The sequence below is a fragment of the Sturnira hondurensis genome, unplaced genomic scaffold (genome assembly GCF_014824575.4).
Source record: "Sturnira hondurensis isolate 20B ecotype Veracruz unplaced genomic scaffold, ASM1482457v3 Scaffold0015596, whole genome shotgun sequence".
NCBI classification, from domain to species: Eukaryota; Metazoa; Chordata; class Mammalia; order Chiroptera; family Phyllostomidae; genus Sturnira; species Sturnira hondurensis.
In genome coordinates this window covers 21058744-21080750 of record NW_028088227.1, presented here as the reverse complement: position 1 = coordinate 21080750, position 22007 = coordinate 21058744, and the positions used below count along the sequence as shown (strand labels likewise).

At 41.3% G+C, this 22007-nt stretch overlaps 1 protein-coding gene and 1 pseudogene across 2 annotated transcripts; both read left to right on the top strand.

Moving 5' to 3' along the window:
* The first annotated feature begins 878 nt into the window (after positions 1-878).
* Positions 879-21141, top strand: MRPL39 (mitochondrial ribosomal protein L39). 2 transcript variants are annotated; one of them, XM_037065120.1, is made up of 11 exons: positions 879-1018; positions 1783-1989; positions 3740-3879; positions 6487-6586; positions 8376-8443; positions 11119-11231; positions 13622-13687; positions 14637-14790; positions 18147-18200; position 18735; positions 18936-19859. In XM_037065120.1, the coding sequence occupies exons 1-11, from the start codon at positions 955-957 to the stop codon at positions 19202-19204; spliced, it is 1236 nt and encodes a 411-aa protein (XP_036921015.1). In that variant the 5' UTR covers positions 879-954; the 3' UTR covers positions 19205-19859. The 2 variants fall into 2 exon arrangements, with proteins under 2 accessions (XP_036921015.1, XP_036921014.1); XM_037065119.1 differs by lacking the exons at position 18735; positions 18936-19859 and adding an exon at positions 21039-21141 and having other exon boundaries at positions 884-1018; positions 18147-18194.
* LOC119000217 (rRNA-processing protein FCF1 homolog) lies at positions 7121-7730 on the top strand (annotated as a pseudogene).
* Positions 21142-22007: the final 866 nt, after the last annotated feature.

Sequence of the window (22007 nt, the reverse complement as noted above, 5' to 3'; positions counted from 1 at the left end):
ACCGCATCCCCCAGTACTTTTTATCTCATAACTGGAAGTTTGTGCCTTATGACCATCTAAGCCCAGTTCCTTCCCCTGCACCGGATTTCTTAATAGCATTTGTTCCTTGGCAAGTGCTTCCCCCTGGTGGTGGTATATTCCCATTGCAAATCAAAGAGCAGAGGGAAAAGGCCGTGGGCTGAATTCGTAAATTTACACGCCTCTAGAAAATGCACACCATTAAACAACTTTGAATAAAAGCATTTCTACATTTTACCTATGGAATTCATACTTCAACATCAACAACGTCCCAGTATGACAAAGGAAATGCTGCTCTGCAACATTTTGTAAGGACGTTGGTTCATTCATTCACTCATTCATTCGACAAATATCTATTAAGAGAACAAGAGACAATATGGCTAAATAAATGGGAGTACCCGGACGCAGACCCGCTGCAGCCGACCTAAAAACTCACCCTTGAAAAACCGAGACTTAAACCACCAGCTAGAATATGTCATCGGCGTGGAGAGCCGGGCTGACCTTGAAAGCAAGAGTAAACGGAAGCTATCCTTTCCCAATGTTTCTCCCCACATGTATTCTTTACGATAAGCAAGGGCTTCGCTCAGTCGGCCGGGCTCGAACCCGCGGACGACGGAGGGTGATGACGCGTGTCTGGCGCAGCTGCTCCAAAAGAAACGCTGGTTTCCTGCGGAACCTGAGGGGCAGAGGACCGGCCTCCCCAGCGCTCAGCATCTCTAGGTTCCACTCAGCGGCCCAGCTTTAGGTGCCAGACTTCCGGCGATTGCTCGTAGGCGAGCCGCGAACTCGCCTCCTGCAGGCGGCGCACAGCCCCAGCGCCGGTCCGGAACGGAACTGTCCCACGGAATCCGCGGCGCACGCTCAGAGTTTCCGGGGGGCGGAGGACAGAGGAGGACCAGGTTGTGCACGGCGGTACCTACGGCCCGGACCGAGACGATGGCCACGGGTGTCTGGGCCCTGCGGCTCCGGCGGGCCGCCCCCGGTGGCGGGGCTGGCTGGCGTGAGTTCCGGCGGCCAAGGGGACGGGCAGTGAGGTTCAGAGGAGGGTGTCTGCCCGGAGTGGGTCCGGGGCGGGTCCTGGGAGGTTCCACGGGGCTCAGGCGGGGAAGGCTCTTTAGGTCTCGGTTGCAGCCGCTGCCCCCTCCGGGCCAGTGGCGTACGGATGCCAGGACGTTAGCGGGTCTGGGAGGTAGGGGGCCGGGTCACTGGAAGAGCTTGGGGCACCTCTGGGAGGGAGCCCATGACTCGATACAATATATCTTTATTTTCTCGTTGTAATACTCGTACTTGCCTTACCAAATCCTGTTATTTGGGTTTAAATAGACTCAGCATTTCTCCCCCCTAGATATTGGTAATTTTGGCGTAAGACCTCCGATCTCCTGGAGTTTTGTTGTCCGCAACCTCGTATAAAAGCGGCGACTTTACTCACCTCCTCAATGGCTGCTCTAGGTTTGACCCCACTTCCTGGTTACTTTTTGCCCCTTATTGTAAATCACAGACAGGAATACGACAGAGGAAATCAGTGGGAAATAGAGTTCTTTTGGTGAAAGTGCGAAGTTGAATTAAAGGCTTGGATCTTGGCTAGTTGGCATTTTAATGATTCATGTTAGAAAGTTCACCTTTACTACTGAACGCATTTTGACGAGCGGCTTTCCAATTCTGTCGCTTCCTTTACTTGTGATGCGAGAGAGAGTAGGACAGCATGGGGTTGGCACCATGTCGTTCATTTCTTTAGCGTTCATATTTATTGTCATCTCTACACAGGATTTATAGCAACAGCAGCAGCTTCTGAGCTGTCACCGAGCCAACTGGTAGAAATGCAGAACAATCTCTTTAATGAAGAGAAAAACAGGCAGTTATCACTAACTCCCCGGACCGAGAAGATCGAAGTTAAACACGTTGGGAAAACTGACCCTGGCACTGTGTTTGTGATGAATAAAAACATTTCAACCCCTTATAGTTGTGCCATGCGTAAGTAACCCGAATCCGGATGTCGTTTTGACTGTTTTTACCTAAGCTGTGGTGGAAGGGTGTGTGCAGAGGAGACAAGGCGATGTAACTGCTCTCTGCTTGTCCCAGAAGGTCTCCTCTGTCTGGCATCTTACTGTCTGTCCACTGCCGCTTTAGCACTCGAGGGTACAATGGTCCTTGCAGGGTAGGTACTGTAATGCAGGTTGTGCTGGTATTGGTTTGAATATGGCTAAATATAGGGTGTTATAATTGTTTTGGGAAGAAGGCGGCAGACCTGAAAGCAGGGCTACTACCAGCTTGTCCCTGTAGACAGTACACTGGTGTAATGGGAACAGTCACCGTGAGGGTCTCGTTAAGGGATTCTGGGTAAAGTTACTGCCTTGGCTTCAGATGGCCAGCTAGTTTGGCCTTCTTTTCGTTGCTAGTCTTCATAATGTAGCTTAAATTTTTCATGCGCTTACCACTTTTCTCTTGGTGTGCTGTGTTGTTTGTATTAAATGCATGTGCAGTAAGCGAGTGAGTGGGAATATGCATGGGGTGTGTGCGACTGGTATAAAAATGTCTGTTGTGTTTATATCTTAAGGGAGAAACTGTGCACCATGTGTGCTTTGGTGTGGAAATGAAGGGAACAAGGCCTTTATATTCTTGATCAAAGTGCTTGTAGAGTAGCTTGGTAGAAACGATAATACTTAAATTTAGGAAGCCTCCCCCTGCAAATAGATATATACCTACCTTCTCACACATGTATATGATTAACTGCATTGTTCACACTTTTGGAAAAACTCAATGAAGATTCCATTTAAGTGACAACTTCAGTTATCAGCTTAAGTTAGCCTGTAAAAGTACACACTCTCAATGTTTATTTACTTTGGCATTTGAATTAGTATTTATGGTAAGTGTTTTGTATGGTAAGTGTTTTATGGTATTTTGAGCAGTATTGACCCTCTGCTGTATGATAGGTGTTAAATTGAAGAGGACGATAAGAGAAGCTCAGGCCCTCCAGGAGCTTTATTCATGTCACATGAACTCTGTGTCGTAGAGAGATGTGTGAAGTTCTGAACCACACTCAGCGTGACCTCCACCCAGACTTGCTTGTCATGTACACCTTCAGCCATTTACTAGACTTATGTTGAACAGCTTGTATATTTCTGGCCTGGTGGTAGTCTCTGGATGTACTGATGAGTGAGCAAGAGTAGACATGATACTTACCTTTAGGGAACTGATGTAGCAGCTGATAATTTAGACCCTGTAGTTTGACCACTTCTTTGAGTAGCTGTGTACCTGAAAACCATCTAATTAGGGAAGTAAGAAGTAGTTTGGGAGCAAGACCCCAACCCATCTAGAACAGACTTACTGTGGAAGTGTAGCTATATATATTTTCCTTCTACGTTGTGTATGCATATATCTGAATATGTCCATGTTGCTATTCTATGAATATTTAAAAGTAAGTCTTGGAAAGTTGTCTTATTAATTAATGTTCGCCAAATGAATTTCAAATTAGATTTAGCCTTAGTGAGCTTTGTAAATGCTTTGGTTAATTTTGGTAATAATCAACACTATATTGGAGGTGTTGGGTATTAATTTTTCATTGGTTACAGAGGTATATGTAATACTTTTGTCTCAAAAAAAAAAGACCACTTGCGGCCTCTTGCCTTTTTGTTGTTTTATTTAAAAGTGTAGCACTTAAACGTGTAGCTATTTGCTTTGAGTTTGTTTAGATTTTGACCTTCCATCTGTTTTAAACCCCTAGATTTAAGTGAGTGGTACTGCAGGAAGTCCATCCTGGCTCTTGTGGACGGACAGCCATGGGGCATGTACAAGCCTTTGACCAAGTCCTGTGAAATTCAGTTTCTTACTTTCAAAGATCGTGATCCAGGGGAAGTTAATAAGGTACTTCTGTCTCCGTATTTTCCCTCCCCGCCCCCCACTCCCAGTTTTTTCCTTCTCCTTTGTATTAAAATCTGTTTTCTCTGGAGTATGAAATGTGCAAATATACAAATAGCCTAGGTGAAATGTACTATACTAGATTGTGTTTTACTTGTTAGATTAGGCATTTTCATTGTTCAGATAATAACTACTAGCATCCATTTCTCTGTATTTTGGTTTCAGAAAACGAAATGGCATGCCTTGTACATTTATATCCTTGTTCAACTGACACTTACTGATCACCCTCTATATTAGTGATTTCATTCCCACAGCTACTGAGGGAATTCAGCCTCGGACCATCTTTTCTGGATTATTCAACTTTTAAAACTCTCTCTGCACCCCCATCCCCCTTTTCAAATAAATACTAAAGTCTTCCTTAATAGTCCTGTAAGAGTTTTATTAAGTGACATAACCCTTAGTCACGTCATTTACCCCTGAGGAACTCGCCTGCATGGTAACTGTTCGTGTACCTTTCCAGGGCGTGTGTGATCTCCCCTCGGCCTGCACTTGAGCCTCTCTTCCCGCTGCACCTTCCCACTCCCACCTTCTTCCCGCCACGTTGGAAGGCCTGGTCACAAACGGTTTATCCTGTCTTACCCTCCTTGCTCGCGCTGCTGCTCTTCCTTCAGTTCTGCGTATTTTCTTTCTTCCTGATGAAAATCCTGTTTGTCTTTTACAGTTCGATTAAAATGCCCTCTGCTCTGTAGAGCCTTCTTAGTGTCCTCATGTCCAAATTAATCACTCTTTTCTCCAGGGCCTCAAAACACTTGGCTGATGTCTTTAGATACAGTATTTTGTTTAACTTCTAGATACAATATTGAATTTAAATTTAATTTTTAATATTTAATTTTAATTTGACTCTGTGAAGACAGGGATTGTGTTCCTTAGGGGACCCTGTCCTTAACTGACATATAGTAGGTACTTAATAATATTTGTTGAAATGAAATACTTAAATAAGAAAATGATAGACAAGATATTGGGTTGACCAAAAAGTCTGTATAGTTTTTTTCCATAAAATAAATGTCAGATTTTTCATTTTTACCAGTAGCTTATTGATTTGGATATTTTGAGTATGTTGGCTATTTGCCATGTGGTGTAATGTTGGTTGTTCTCAGTTAATGTCTCGATTTGATCAGTCTCAACTTTAACTTGTCTATTTGACTGTGGAGCATCGCCCACTGTGGAGCGTTGCCCAGTGAGAACTCTCCAGCATGAAACTTCACAAACCACTTTTGACATGTTACATCAGTCAGTACCTTCTCCATACAATGCACAAATGTTTTTTTTGCATTCCAGTTGCGTTTTTGCCTTTCTTGAAATAGGAGGTATAATATGCCAAAAATATTGCTTAACTTCTTCCATCTTCAATATTAAAATGGCTGCACGAAAATTCACCCATTTTGATAAGTTTTTTTAAACGAACACTGATATGACAGCTGTCACAATAGAATCTAACAAAACTGTATCAAATGAAATTGAAGATAACTAAGCTCTACTAGAGCCATCATATGGAAAAAAGTAAAACAAACTTTTTGGCCAACCCAATAGTACTAATAGCCACCATTGAATATTTATTAGGTCTCAGACACTGTTATAGGTGATGCATAGGTGTTAACTCATTTAAGCATAGTAAAAATAAAATAGGTGCTGTTATCTCCATTTTCCAGACAAGTAAACTGAAGCAAAGAGAGATTTACTCCTTGACCAAGGTTACCAGTTTAGGAAGTGGCGGGGCCTGGATTTGAATACAGGCGTCTATCTCTGGAGTTCCACAGACATTTCAAGCACTTGTGTAGGATAGATGAAGAAGTACGTTTTGCTACTTGCTTATAAGGCCTGCGTTTAAACTTATTTTTAGTGCATGTAAGTAATGTGGTTGTGTAGTGTGTTCTGGAGCAGCGTGCCACACACAACCAAGTGAGCCCACTCTTGTCCTCACACGTGGAGGAGAGCTGATAAACACCCGGTTACCGTAGTGCTAGGGCGGGACGTAGGCGGACACGTACGCGCAGGACTCGTGTTTCTTGGTGACTCTGAGAGAGTCATTGCGTGGGTACCCGTATCAGGCACATCTGTGGATCAAAGTGTGCCAATAAAATGAGAGTCTGGTAGATGGGGAGGTTGCTTTGCTCTAAATATGTTTAATTGGAGGCACGTATATGCTGTTAGGTATAGGATAGGAGTCATAAATAGTTCTTGAAAGTTGAGTTTTCCTTCCATATTTGTATGTGTACAGACAGGTGTATATTAATGTATTTATTTTACTACAGCACATGTTTATTAACAAGTTAACTTTATCCTGGGTTAAAAATAAAGTTATTGCCAGACAATAAAACTGTTGGTTGACAAACATTATGGTGTCTGATACCTTGCACGGAAGCATTGCCAACACCATGATGGTGGTGTTTCATTCGGTCCAGGCAATGTCACGGCCCGATGGTCACTCGGTGCGTGCTGAGGATGGACAGACAACTGCGAAAGCTTTCCTAAGTCAAAGTTAGCCTCAGCTTTAATGTTGAATAGGCTTCAGTGAATCTTAGTGTGTATGTTTGTGTCTGTTTCTTCTCCTAGGCTTACTGGCGTTCTTGTGCCATGATGATGGGCTGTGTGATAGAGAGGGCGTTCAAAGATGACTATGTGGTCAGTTTGGTCAGAGCTCCAGAAGTTCCAGGTAATGTACACACACACACATATATATAAATGGACTTTCCATAATCTTTGAATATTTTGATACCTATTTTTGATGTTGTATAGAGTTTGTTTCTAATTTAATCTAGTATAAATTACCATCATACATACATTCCATTTATTGTGGGTACCAAAATCCATCTTATTTAATTATGGATGTCAATAATTAATGTCATAGAATTAGAGGAGAATGTGGGTATCATGTAATTACATTGTCTCACTGTTTATTCTCACCACTTTAAGCATTTATTTCCAAATCGAGTAGGTGGGGGATGAGGAAATAGCAGTATAAATAGACGTCTGGACAGAGCTGTACTTAGGTTGTATTATTCACCAGAAGTGGCCACAACTCTGGAGAGGGACGTCACTTTGAGGAAATGAAAGAGTTCATACTTTTGGTAATTTTGCTAAAACTAGGATTTTACAACAGTGTAGTAGGATCACATTTGTATTTAAAAAATGTAGAATATGAAGAAACAAGAGTGTGGCATGATCACGGGGAAGCAAAAAAACCCCAAGGACACATGTGTCCATGGAGAGAATGCTCAGTCTGAGAGATCAGAGGCTTAAAGAAAAGGATATATTAAAACCTAAGAAGAAAGAAAAGAAGGATCTTAGTGCACTCAAGGAAAGAGAAGTCCCCCAATACTCTTCCTGCTTATGCTTCCAATAAAACACACAGCGGGGTCCACCTTGCCACATCCTGGTTGGAACCAGCTTTATCGCCTTCTCCATCAAGGCTAAACTGGACTCAGTGCAGTCAATGATGGACTGTCTCCATGCCAAGTGTATACCTTGTGTAACCGACTGTGCAATGGCTGAGATTGAGAAATTGGGGCAGAAGTATCGAGTGGCTCTAGGGATCGCCAGGGATCCAAGATTTAAACGATTGCCACGCTCACACAAAGGAACCTATGCAGGTGACTGTTTAGTACAAGAATAACTCAGCACAAGTGTTATGTCGTGGCCACGGTTGACCAGGACCCTAAAGGAAGAATCAGGACGATCCCTGGGGTTCCCATCATACACGTTTCTAATCGCAGGTGCAACGTTGAGCACGTGCCAGGTGATTGTGGAGTCCTTGGTTCTAATGCTTAAAGGGTGAAGTTCCCCTGCTTTCCTTCAACTAACTCTCTTATTGCCAGTTTATTAAATGGGCTGCAGAATGAGTTGTTATTGCCCCACTCACCCACTAGCTCTGGTATGCGCTGAGTATGGTTAAATACACTCACTTTTTGATGTTGCTTTAAAAATGATACTTTCTATCATTTTAATATTTGTTACATCTTTTTATAAATCAGATGACTGCTCACAAAAAAATGTAGACTATGTACAGCCAAAATATTTGAAAAGCTTCATAAAGGATTTTAAGAACAAAACAACAAAAATGAACACATGTAGCAGATACCAAAAAAACTCACCATTTTATGTCCATTTAGTCATTTATCTCCTTACTAAGTAGTTTGTTCTTTTGGGATTTCTATATCCGGTGGCTATTTGATATCTCTATAGTGATGACATTTCTGAGGAAAACTTGAACGCTTTGACAATACTGGTGATTTTGTGTTAATAGTAGGTGAGTGAGTTTTTTGGATGGGGAGAGTAGGTAGAGCTCAGGGAAGCTCCTGGGACACGGTAGCATTTTTATGATTCGTAGAATTGGGGGAGATCGCTACCCCTCATTCTGTGGTTAAAATACTCAGTCGTTGCCAATTGGTAACGTTCTAGCCTTACAGATTTGACTTTGATTTTTATTTTGGTTGGATTTACAGTAATCGCTGGAGCCTTCTGCTATGACGTAGTTTTGGATCAGAGGCTTGGTGAGTGGATGCCAACAAAAGTAAGGAGACTCTTCAGAGTCTGAATTCTAGAGTCTGATTTTCTTTGGTAGAACAATTCCTATGTTGGTGTTACTGAATGGTGCTGCGTGTGGAGGATATTTAAAAGAATCTGTTTATCTATCCATCTATCTATGTTGTTGCCTTTTCAGTGTATCTAAGATAGAGATGTGAATGAAGGCACTCACAAGAGCATGGTCAATTGTATGGAAGGATGATGTCCTGCTTGACCTTTTCTCCTAATGCTTTCCGCCTTGTACTGTTCCTTCTGTTCCTTAAGATAGTGGTTTTTACCATGACCAGAATATAAAATATAGAAGCTTAACTTGGTTGATGTTGTGGTGGGGGCCTGGAGCCTTAAACTTGGATCCCCAGAGTACAGTCTGAAAACCATTGCTCAACCCTTTAGCCCGTTGCACACTGTAAGATCCCACCATTTGCAAGGGTCACATTGAGTGTGGGGGTGGGGGAGTGTGTGTGTGGGGAACTAAAGAGTCAGATTTTGACAAAGCTAACCCCAATAGCAACAAACTGAATAGTGGAAAAATAGACTCCTTGTGGATGGTCTCCCTTGGTGGTGTGATGCTCCTTGTTGTTTGGGACTTGGGTAGCAACAAGGCCTGGCCAACGAGGACGACCTAGTTCAGGTGCTGTGGTGGTGGTGGGGGGTGCTGATGGCTTTCAGAACTCAAGCCTAGAGACTCAGTTATGATTGGGAAGAGGCAATGCCTAACTCTTAATGAAGCAGCAGTGAATGTCCTGCAGATTGGGGGTCTGGCAATCAGAAAAGGGAAGGTGTGTAGCATACAGATGATCGGTTCGACTGTGTGCTTTTCTTCACATTTTAGTATCTGTTCCTTACAGTAGTTGGCTTCTTATGATTATAATTGGTAGTGTTTTTTTCTTAGTTATGCATCTTAGATTTAGTGACATATGGTTATTCCTAAAAGCAAGACTGTAAAGCAGATCTAGGTTAAACTCCGGCTGTGGAGGTTACTTTCTTCATAATCACACCCATATCACTTAGTACTGAGAGGGAAAGAGGGGTTGGCAGGAAGGGAGGGGTGGAGTGAGGGGTGAGGAGGAAGTGCAGGGGAAGAATGGGAGCCTCGCCTTCGTGACGTTCGAGTTTGTGTCAGCACAGCTCCTTCCTTTCCAAGTGCTCCCCCAGATTTAGGAAGGGTCGTTTATTGGAGGGGTTAAGTGAAAACTAGTAAGAACAAGATTCAGCTCTCATTCATTACCTATGCATCTTGCTCCCTCCTTTTCCTTTTTTTGGAGATCAAACTTAAAAAAAAAAAGAAATGTCCTAGACTAGATAATAGCCGGCTCCGTGGGACTGGGTAGGTGGCTTAGAGAAAGGAGGGGAGACAGCTATGCTAAACCACGGGTGTAGGTTTGTTGTGCAGTCAGTTACCCCTCCAGGAATGGAGAAGTTGTTTCACGCAAAAAGAAGTCTAAAGATAGGAAGTTTATGGAAAGAACTTTATTATAAAAATTATTTGCTTAACAGTGATTGATCTTTTCTGTTTTAGTAATGATTTATAATATGAAAACCTAATTATAGTTTTTATTTAAAATGTTATAAAAATTGTTAACATACCTGGCTGGTGTGGCTCAGTGGATTGAGTGCTGGTCTATGAACCAAATATTGTTAATGTGTATTATTGATCATTTTAATTGTATAAAGATGATATTTTCATTAAGTAGAAATTTATAATATTGGAATAGGACAGTGATGACATTACATTTCCTAGTGAAACTTTCTGAATCACATAAACAATGATTTTTTTCCACATGCATTTAAAAAGCTTAATTTTAGCCCTGGCTGGTGTAGCTCAGTGGATTAAACGCAGGCCTGTGAACCAGAGAGTTGCCANACCAAATATTGTTAATGTGTATTATTGATCATTTTAATTGTATAAAGATGATATTTTCATTAAGTAGAAATTTATAATATTGGAATAGGACAGTGATGACATTACATTTCCTAGTGAAACTTTCTGAATCACATAAACAATGATTTTTTTCCACATGCATTTAAAAAGCTTAATTTTAGCCCTGGCTGGTGTAGCTCAGTGGATTAAGCGCAGGCCTGTGAACCAGAGGGTTGCCAGTTTGATTCCTAGTCAGGGCACATGCCTGAGTTGTGGGCCAGGTCCCCAGTAAGGGGCGTGAGAGAGGCAACCACACATAGATGTTTCTCTCCCTCTCGTTCTTCCCTTCCCCTCTCTCTAAAAATAAATAAATAAAAAATCTTTAAAAAGATAAAAAGCGTGATTTTACTCAGTGTAAATAGATTTTTGTATCTTATTAGCATTTCTACTTGTTATGTCATTTTAGTAAATATATATAAGGTTGTATAATTTGAATGAAATACTAAAATTTCTTTGTGGGGTTAATAATTATTACCAATTAGTTATTATTAATGCAGGCTGACATTTTAATTACAAGTAAATTGCAAGTTTTGTAGTTTGTAGAGTTGGGAGGCATTGCCAACCTTATAGTTAGTGGCCCAAATATTTAATTACTGCAAATTAATAACATTCTTTTCTGACAAGTTTGCTTTGCTTATATTTTAGATTTATAATATTAAGCCTATAAATTGCCTTATCAGCTTTATGTTGAAATACTTTTAAGTAAATTGTTATAAATATTAATACTTTTCATTTTTAAGGAGAACCTACGTTCTTTCACAAAAGATGCTCACGTTTTAATTTATAAAGATCTTCCATTTGAAACTCTGGAAGTTGATGCGAAAGTGGCATTAGAAATATTTCAACACAACAAGTAAGTGTTGGCTCCCTTTAAAGCAAGATTAAATCTCCCAAAGTTACATGTAATGAACCAAATTCAGTTCTTTTTTAAACATTTAACTTTTATTGTATATATTCCCATTACCAGAAAATTCAGTTCTTAAGAATTTCTGTATTCTGCCCTGACTGGTGTAGCTCAGTAGGTTGGGCATTGTCCTGCAAACCAAGAGGTCTCTGGGTCAACCAGCACATGCCTGGGTTGGGGGCCAGATCCTCAGTCGGGTTGAGGGCATATGAGAAGCAGCTGATCCATGTTTCTCTCCTTCTCTTTCTCCCCCCTTCCCCCTCTCTAAAAATAAAGAAATAAAATCTTAAAAAAAGAATTTTTATATTCTTAAAAGTAGAACATAAAATTTCAGAGAAATGTCTTAAGTAAAAGCAAATTTAGTTGGAAAAAACTAAAAATAAAAATCGAGCTCATAACAGATCTATTTTATAGTAGCTGTGTTCTCTGGGTAGTTCCTGAAACCCTCCTTAACTGACACACTGGCGTTTTTCAGAATGGTTGGCCTCGGGAGTGTTCTTCCGCATGACATTAACTAATACGCTGAAAAACATGTGCTGTGTTTGACTGGATTTGGAGAATGGTGGCATAAAAAATTTACTCGTGTTCACTCTGAAGTCTCCCAAAGTAGACACTGAAAACAATAGTTTTCAAATGCATTAACCTGTGTAACTTTTTCTCAAAGCATATTTTCTTGTAGCGTATCCTGGGACCAGTGTACTTAGAAACCGGTAGGAATAGACTATTTCAACTGAACGAGAGTGGAAATAGAACTACAGAACCAAACCGCCCCTGAGTCTTTAAGAAAATTCCTTGGATTATCAGAGCATGTCAGGTCACCATGCCAAAATCCTAGGGTCTGCCGTCCAATAGAAATACATTGTGAGCCATCTTTAAATTTTCTAGAGGCTACATGAAAAAATAAAAAAGGGTGAAGTTAATTTTAACCATAGTTTTATTTAAACAGTGTATTTTAAATGTTATAATTTCCACATTAAAATGCTAATGATACTGTACAGTCTTCTGCTCGTACTAGGTCGTCAGAACACGGTGTCTACACTGCGGGCACATTTCAGTCAGGACTCATTACGTTTAAGTGTTCCGCAGCTACCATGTTGGACAGTGCTCTGGGCTTTCATACTGTGTGCACTAAGGTTTTTCTTTCTCATACTCAGCTGTCCAAGTCTAGCAGAGGCTTGTACGTCTTCAGTATCGAAGTTGAATGTGTGTGTGGTGGGGAGATGGTTTGGGGGTAAATTTCAGGGCACAGAAGAGTTTTGGAAGGTTCACAGTGGATTTGTGATTAGGCCTTGACTTTGGCTCTTAGAGGTGGGTCAGGAGTTGTAAATATTCAGGGAACTGTCTCCCTCAGTAATGCTTGGGGTGGGGTGTGACAGTAAGCCGGTGTTCTGTAAGTTGGCCTTTCCCAACCTCGCCAAGTGCTCACGTAATTTTGTATGGTGCTCTGGTGTGTGAATAGACAGGGCTCTGGGTAGTAAGTGGTGGAGTCAGGATTTGAACCTGGGCTGTGCGGTTCCGTCTGTGCTGTTAGCTATGCTGACAAAATGGGGTAGGTTTGGGAAACATTTAGGCAGAATTGACATAACTTGGTATGAACTGCATGAGGCGGGTGTGGTAGGAGAAGCAGGAATTAAGGACACCTCCCAAGTTTTTTACTTGGACATGTGGGTGTTTGGTGGTATCAGGTAGAAAGCCAGGGGACATGAGAACTAAGCTCTTTTTTCCCTAAGCTAGGAATAAGAACAAGTTTGGTGGGGAAAGAGGGGGTAACTTTTTGTTCACTTTGAGAATTTGGGAGTTCAAAGTGCTTGTGGAACACCCTAGTGGATGTCTGGTAGGGTCGTGGGTACACAGTTTGGGGCTCAGCAGAGGTAAGTGGGTTAGAAGCAAAGATGTGGAAGGTGTACTTGTGTGAGTGGTAATTCAGGCTGTGCAAACCGAGGAGCTAGCCCAGGGAGGGTGCCTAGAGTGAAAAGAGGGACTTGGACACAGTCCTTGAAAGGCAGGAAAACCGAGAGTGGCCAGAGAGCTGAAATAATAAGCATTTTGGGAAGTGGTGAGTGGTGCTGAGGGAAGAAAATGAGGAAGAGTGTCAGTCAGGTTGGCCCCTGGGAGGCTCCTGTGGCTTTGGTGAGACCTGGTGGAGTCCTGGGGTGTGGCCAGGTGGAAGGGCAGGGCCAGGTGGAAGGGCGGGGCATGAGTGGGAGGTGGGGAAGGGCAGGCTCCAAAGGTAAGCCGTCCTTTCCAAAACTGCGACTGTAACAGGGAGAGAAAGGGTTCCTTTAAACGTCTTTTTGTATATTGAGGATTAAAATTTATTTCTTTGCTGTGCCTTTTAGGTATAAAATAGACCTCATAGAAGAGAAGGCATCTCAGAACCCTGAAAGAATAGTCACGCTGCACAGGTAAGTGAAAATAAAAAAGTTGGCTGCTATGCTAATTTACAGTAAGGTGTGGCTTTATTATATTTACTATATTATTATATGTAGGTGTATACTGCATATATGTATACTACATATGCAACTAAAAAAGATAAACTTGTATCTGTTTTTGTTACTCTCATTGCCTTATTTTCTGTTGGTTTGTTTGTCATTCTCATAAAAAGTAATTGGAAGCCTAAATTACCTTTAGGAACAGTAGTGGTTTCTGTTCCTCATTTTAATGTTACTTTTATTTCTGCATTTTAGGGGTAGAAAACCATTGTTTAAAAGTGTAATTTTTGAGAGATAATCTTGAAGTTGAGAAAAATATTCATTATTATGAAGTGCATGCAGTAAGTCATGTGTTTACAGAAATACACATTCTGACTGATTAGTTACTGCTGATAGATAGTACCTGTAGGGAAGTTAGACTGGAGTGTGCTTTCTGATGCAAGGATGCGAGAGGTGAGACAGTGTGTCATGCGCAGTTGACTTCGTGGTCTGTAACTGTTTGCTCAGCTTCGTGTTTGGTTGATTTGGACTGAACTTGTTTCCTCTCGAAACTGCTCTGTTTCTGGACACGATCTGTCATGCACACGGAGTTCTGAACTCTGTTGCAGTGAGTTGTAACATTGTAGGTTGTCAGTTTTAGACAGTGGATCCATGGGATGACATGATTGTTCACTGATCTTAAAAACCTTAATTATATCATCGATGCTAATTTAGAAAAAGATTCACTCAAGTTTAATTGTCAAAGGTTTAGCCTCTCACTTTGGATTTTTAGGTCATGGCTGTTAGAGACTGCACTGAGCTGCACAGAATGTTCTTGATTAGAGGTATAGCAGCGAAGAGAACGAATAGATTCTTTAGCCCCAGTGTGTAGTGAATGATTTGATGGTCAGGTTTTAATTGTTGGTTTTCAAAATCAAACCAGATTTGGTGACTTCATCGATGTGACGGAGGGCCCTCTTATTCCAAGGACCAGTGTTTGTTTCCAGTACGCAGTGTCGGCGGCTCACTGTCTCCAGGCCCCCCGCTCCAGGCTGGTGCGAAGGTTTCAGGGTCTCTCTTTGCCCGTTCACTTAAGAGTAAGTACAGTTAAAGTCTGAGGCCATTCTCTTTGGGTATGGCGTGAATTTAGTCTTATTTATACCAATTTGAAGGGCGTAACATTTTAATTTTCATTAAGTTATGACTAATGTTTTATGAGTTCAGGTGTCTGATTTAAAAAGAGTTATTCCCAGGATGTAACCAGGTAATTCATAGAAGAAACGGTAGTTGAAAAACTTAAATCACACTGAGATAGAATTTTTTAGCTTTTCAGATTAGTACAGGAGAGGGTGCGTTGCCAAGACCTGTGGGAATGCCTTTTGGCCTTCCTTTTGGCGTGCTCTTCTCCCTAATTTTGACGGTCTCTTCATGGCCCGAGGCCTGTCATGCGCCATAGTGATCTCACCCTTTCTAATTCTCTTCTGTTTTTGATTAAACCTTTGACTTGGAGATACTTGTAGATTCATATGCAGGTACAAGAATTAATGCAGAGGGGTCTCAAGCCCCTTCGCCCAGGCTCCCCAACGGTAACATCTCACGAGGCTGCAGTACGGCAGCACAACTCACATGGGGACGTGCATGCAGTGAAGGCACAGAGTGGCCCCTTCACAGGGTCCCTCGTGCTGGCCTTTTATAGGCACACCCTTCACACCCACAGCCCTGCACCCCCTCCTCTCCCCTCGCCCCTGGCAGTTATTACTGTTCTGTTCTTCACTTCCTTGATTTTGTCTTTTCAAGAATGGCATATGAATTCGATTATGCATCTTGTACTCTTCTGGGATTGGCTTTTTTTTACTTAGAATAATTCTCTGGAGATTCATCCAAGTTACTATACCAGTGTATCAACAATTTATTCCTTTTTATTTCTGAGTAATAGTGTTTGGTATGGATGTACCACACTTTTGTTTAACCATTCATCTGTTAAGGGCTTTTGAGTTGTTTCTATTTTTTTGGCCATTAAGAATAAAGATGCTGTGAACATTTGTGTACAGATATTTGGGATATACGTTTGCCTTGCTCTGGGAAAAATGCCCAGGAGGCACGTGTTGAGTTTCTTAAGAAGCTACCAACTGCGTTCCAGAGTGGCTGTGCCATTCGCATTCCTGCCAGCAGTGGGAGTGATCGGTTTTTCAGACCCTTGTCGGTATTCAGTGTTGCCACTTGTTTTTGTTTGAGCCGTTCCGATCAGCTGTAGCGATTTCTCATTGTAGTTTTCCTTTGCATTTCCCTATTGGCTTATTCTGTTGAGCATGTTTTCATGTGCTTATTTGCCATGGCCATTTGTAAATCTTTTCTGGTGAAATGGATATGTCTGATCATGTCTTTTGCACATGTTCTAATTGGATTGTTTACTTTTTTATTACAGAGTTTTGAGAGTTTTTAAAAAATATATTCTACACTTTAGTACTTTGTTAGATAGCTAATTTGCAAATATTTTCTCTCTGTCTGTAGATTGCCCTTCCATCCTTTGAATAGGTTTTTGCAGACCAGAAGTTTTTAATTTGGATGAAGTCCATTTTATCAGTTTTCCCTTTGTGAATCAAGCGTTGGGTGTTAATTTAAAAAATTCTTTGCCTAGCCCTGTATCCTGTTTTTTTTGTCCTAAAAGTTTTATAGTTTTATATTTAAGTTTGTAGTCCATTTTGAGTTAAATTTTATATGAAGTGTGAGATTTAGGTGCAGGTTCATTTTTCTTGCCAGTAGATACCAAGTTGCTCCAGCACCATTTGTCGGAAAGGCTGTCCTCTGTCTGTTGAATTGCTTTGGCACCTTTATTAAAAATCACTTGGACGTATTTGTGTGGATCGATATCTGGGTTCTGTCTTCTGTTCCATTGACCTATGCGTCTGTCTGTCATGTCTCACAGCCCTGATTACTGCAGCCATGAATAGGTCATGGAATCAGGTAGGATGATTTCTCCATGCTACTCATTATGCACATTGTTTTAACAATTCTAGGTTCTTCCCCTTTCCATTTAATTCTAGGGTAATTTTTTCTACATCAACAAGTCTTAAAGGGATTTTGACAGGAATTGAGTTAAACCTTCATATCAAATTGGGGAGAATTGACATCTTTACCGTAGTTGTCTTCAGTCTTTTCGTTTATTTAACTTTTCTTTCATCTCTCTCATCAGCGTACATGGCCTTTACGTGTTGATTCTTCTCTGCATCCTTGCCTCCTTCGCTAGCTTTCTCCGTTTCAGAAAATGGTGTCATCCTTTACCTGCTTGCAGTAACCTTGATCCCGCTTCCCTGTGGCCTCTCTTCCACGAGCAAGTCCTTCCAGCTCTGGACTCCAGAGCGTATCCTGAGGCCATCCGCTGTGGAGCATCTCATCTGCTGCTTCCCTCATCCAAGCCCCGCCTACTCTTCACTGCCCTCCTTTGTTTTCGTTCTTGTCCCCACAGCACATTATCTACTTAGCAGCCAGAATGACCTTTTCAACACACAGATCAAATCATCTAATTCCTTTGCCCCAAACTTTCCGACGGTTTCTCGTAAACAGATTCTAACCCTCATCCTCTCTCATGAAGTCTTTCATTGTCTGGCCCCTGCCTACCCCTCTGACTTCATGTCTACCTCTTCCTACCCACGCCGTAAGGTCTTTGCATCAGGTCTTTGTTCTGCCCGAGTCAGGCACGTTTTCCCTTTGAACGTGCCGGTGCTGTGCGTGTCTCCAGCAGGGTTTGCGTGTGCGTATTCAGTCATTTTGCCTTTCGTTGTGAATTTGCCCAGCTCATTCACTGTGAAATAGTCACTGGCCTACCTATATCCCTCATTATCCCTTTTAACTGACTTAATCCGATTGATGTGGTCATTGTGCACTTGGGAGTTGTCATTACTACATTCTCATCATCCTCTGCTGCGTCAGACTGTTCAGGATTAAGGAAATCGCCTGTGATTTGACTGTTGTCTGAGTTAGTTTTTACTTGATCTTTTGGTTGATGCGCTCAGTCTCCCAGGTCTGCCGTTTCAGTGTGAAGATGTCAAACTGGCTCTTAATGAAGCTCTCCTTGTAATTATCATTTGAAGAATGACCTGTAGTGTGTTGAACTGGCTACTCAAGGAAAGAGCCATCGTCTGCAGGGAAGTCGGGCAGATTTTTGCTTCCCATTGGAAGGAATCCCTTCTGTGATGGTAGTGATTACAAAGAACACAAGAGGAAGAATAGCATATTTAGTGCTTATGCTTTTTTTTCTTAAATGCCAGGTGAAACATCTGCTCTATATGCTACCTTTTTCCCTACTTTAATTCACGTTTGTGAGCATTTTGCCTCATTTAAGTATTGCCCAACTGATTTATGTATTTGTTTTGTTTAAAACCTGTATAAAGACTTAGCTGCTTTTATTTTAACTTTATTGATTTATTTAATTCATATTAAATCTCTTTTCAAGGCACATGTTACAATATGGGATAAGCTATTGGAAAGGTCTCAGAAATTGGTAAGTGTTTTCAACAGCTAATGAGTACTCTTCTACAAAGACATATTCATTGAAATTAAGCAACAACAACAAAAAAAGAAAAGGAAAAGAAACAACAGTTGTCTGTTCTTTCAACAGACAACTAGTTTAGTTGTCTCAACAGCAAAAGCAGTTTTGTGATTGTTTATCCCAGTAATATTTTGGCAAGAGAAAATTATAGTTTGTAATTCTCTTTTGATTTTATTTGTTAATCTTATGGAAATGATACCATAGAACTTGAAGAGCAACAAGAATATTACTATATAGTAGTAATATTTTTTGAGGTTGTAATCGTGTTAATTAGGTGTTGTGATAATTTTCTTGTGTACTTAATGAACATTTTTAAAGATTAAGACTTGTTAGGTATATTTTAAATTTGCCTTGACTGTTGATGTATTAAACGCACAAATGTCCTGAAAAATCAGCTTTAAACACTTCTGTTTCTGTAGTTTACATTGTCATTCGCATTTAGATTTCATCCTCTCTAACCGTCAAACTGGGGAAACCTAGATATATGCCCAGGGTTAGTAGAGATGATTATATTTCTTGACCACAGCTACCCCTGTTCACCCTTCCGTGGGTAGATGAATACCTACCTCTGTTCACCCTTCCGTGGGTCCGGTGTTCCTCTTTCGCCGCAGCGACCTGATAGCTGTGCTGTGTGACCCGGCCGCATGAGCCCTTCCCAGTTCCCCTGATTTTCCACTCTGATCTGGCTCACAGGCACACTGCTCAGCACACATCAAACTGATTTTCAAGCCTGGTTATTTCTTCATGACCCTTCTTCCGTCTGGAGTCCGTTTCCCGTTCTCCTCTCTGTTGACATCCTACTTATCCTTCAGTACGTTGCCCAAGTCTCACCTCTCCCTGACACTCGGGGGAGTTGCTATCAAATACCTGGTTCATACCATTTCTGCATGATTATGTACTTCCTCACACCACACACTACTTTCTGTTTGTTCTTGCAGTTATATTTACATTCAGTTCATTAACCCATATAGGGCTTGTTATATACGCATGACCCCAAATTTTGAACCCAACACTTGGCACACAGGGTGGAGGTTACCTAGTAAATATTTATTGATTGTGTTTATGACGATGTTTACACCCAGTCTGTATTAATGATTTTACAGATGGAATTTATTATTTATGTACTACTTAGCCATAATAGTCTTGTGTAACGTTTATGTAATTTTTTTCATGATAAGAAAGTGTATTTGAATAAATGGAATAACTTTCTTTGGTTGGTAATAATCATTTTAGAAGAAGACACTAGAGAAGAATTAGTGTCAATTAGGGGAAGCTCAAGAAGTGATAAAAACTGAAAACTTTAAAGCAAGGAAAAATGCAGAAAAATAGCAGAGACAGTGACTCAGAGTACCTAGTAGAAATCAGTGAGTAGCTGTTTTTGAAACATTAATTGTGGCTCAGGTTTCTTCTTCCACTGTCCATGTTGCTTCTCTAAGGAGAGTAGGTTACACATACGGTCCATTGATGCAACTAACACAGACTTAGTGTTTTGTGCCCGGACCCAGACGCAAAAATGAACAAAACCTGCCAACCTCCAGGAAGTTGCTTTAATGGGGTAGCTGGACACAAGCACACAGTTTAGGTGTGCAGTGAGGCTCTGGCATGCAGAGGAGGGGGCCCCGCCAAGCTGGGGGTTAGTTAAGGAAGGCTCCCAGGGATTGATGCCTTCTGCTTGAGCTGCCTTTAAAGGATGGATAAAAGGGGCCAGGCAGGTAATTTGCTGGGGGACAGGTTGGGAGTTATCTCAGGAGAAGCTGTACTTGCCTAGCGGCATGGAGGAAAGGAGAGCATGTGAGCGTCAGATGAGTCTGAATGTATGGTCACATGCAGGGTAGGTGATGAGTCCAAAAAAGTTTGTTTTAAACAGTATGAAGGGCTCACCTTCCATAATGTAGACTTTGCAGTGCCTTCCTGAAGGTGGTTGGGGCAACTGGAGAATTTTAAAAAGAAAGTGACACTATTCATGTTTAAAAGCTATTCTGGGTCAGTGGGGATGATAGCTGCAAGTGAAGACAGTACTCTTATTAGGGGCATAGAAGATGATGACTTTCTGAAGTTCGGGCGTGGCAGTGACATTGGCTGTGCTTGAATATGCAGGGGAGAGGACTGTGGCAGCTGGGTGAGCCCTTCACTGAAATGAGGGGTGCAGGAGGTGGAGCAGGTCTTGGGGTGATGAGGAAGACGGGTTTGCTCTGTTTCTTTGATGTATCTGAGTGACATAGAATAAAAGTACAGCAGTTTGTGCCGCTCATTTAACCGTGTTTCATAACATGGATGAGATACTGAAGGAACTTACCTGTTTCTTCCTGTGTGCTTTGGCTTAAAGTCACAGAACCTATTATTGATGATGTTAAGTGAGGACTTACTGTATGGACATACAGATGCCTGTGAGTATTACACCCGTAATACAAGTGGGTGTAATACAAACATAATGTTCCAAACAGAATTTTACTTCCCAACAAAATAGATGGATTTAAAATATCTGTTGTACCACTGCTGGTGGTTTCCTTACACTAATGATTCATTTTATAGATGAAAAATAAAATAACAAACTGGGGAAACCTAGATATATGCCCAGGTTATATTTTGAATGGAATGGTTGTACTTGATAGTTTAGATTGGAAACTTGGCCTTGTATGTTTTCTTTTCTTCCTACTTAACTTTCTGTAATAATTACTATTGAAGGAGAAAGACAAAGGTCATTGTAAGAGATGGACTGTGGAATGGTTTTAAGTGGTGGGTAAAGGATAAAACTAAGTGTTTATTAGAAAAGTAAAGCTGTTCATATTTTTACAGGTGACTGAAGGTCAAACTACACCTACAGAGGAAAGTTCATCTACCTAGTGACTCCCTAAAATTTAAACCTGTATAATAAATTAAAATAAAAGTTTTTTATGTAGTGTTTGTGTGTGCTTATAAAGATTAACTGTCTTCTCTCACTGAGATTTATACTGATGTGTACTCCCCCCCACCTTAAAGGATAAAACAACTTATGTTGTTCACAGTAAAAATTTCACACAGAAATAAGCCTGTCCTTTTACACTCCCCAGATGTAACACCCTTTGGTGTGTTTTCTCCTTGTAGTCTTTTCTACACATGTAAACTTATACATACAAATACAAATGTACTCTTTTAAAGACATAAATATGACCAACTAGTTTGAGTTTTTCATTATTTTAAAGTGGTGCAGTAAACATCCTTGTGCAAAATGGCAAGTGTTTTATGTATAGACAGATGAACTGAGTATTGACTGACTGTTTCTCACATACTGGCTGTGTCCCATAGAACCTTTTCATTCAACCCTCACAAGCAGCCCGTTTCCACGTGGTAACCAAGAAACCGAAGGAGCTGGAGGCCAAGTGGCGAAGCCGGAACTGGGAGCCGGGTGACGTCACTCACGTGCTCTCCCACGTGCCCCTCTGCGCTGCCCACATGTCGGGGCGTCTGTAGGAAGGGGTTTTGGTGCTGGAGTTATTGACAGATGCCACCTGGTCCTAGCCTCTAAATGACAGTCCCAACAACAGCATCTGAGAGTTCCTGTTTCCCCATTCCTTGGGCAAGTCTTGATTATCAGCCTTTTAAAAAATATTTTGCCAAAATTTTTTCCCATTCCAGTCTGACCACTTTGGGTCCTGGGCTTGGTGCACGGGTTTCATCTGAAGACAGATTCCCTTCGTTGCTTGTGGATTCATACTTTGAAATTTTGTTCCTTGAACATACCAAGAAGTACAGAAAATACTGTAGCACCTATTTGGAAGTTTATCA

Bases quoted from the DNA above. Each gene is read 5' to 3' on its own strand.
- MRPL39 (XM_037065120.1), top strand. From the start codon at position 955: ATGGCCACGGGTGTCTGGGCCCTGCGGCTCCGGCGGGCCGCCCCCGGT. The intron at 1,990-3,739 runs GTAAGTAACCCG...TTAAACCCCTAG, and splicing joins CCCTTATAGTTGTGCCATGC to ATTTAAGTGAGTGGTACTGC. The intron at 11,232-13,621 runs GTAAGTGTTGGC...TGTGCCTTTTAG, and splicing joins GAAATATTTCAACACAACAA to GTATAAAATAGACCTCATAG.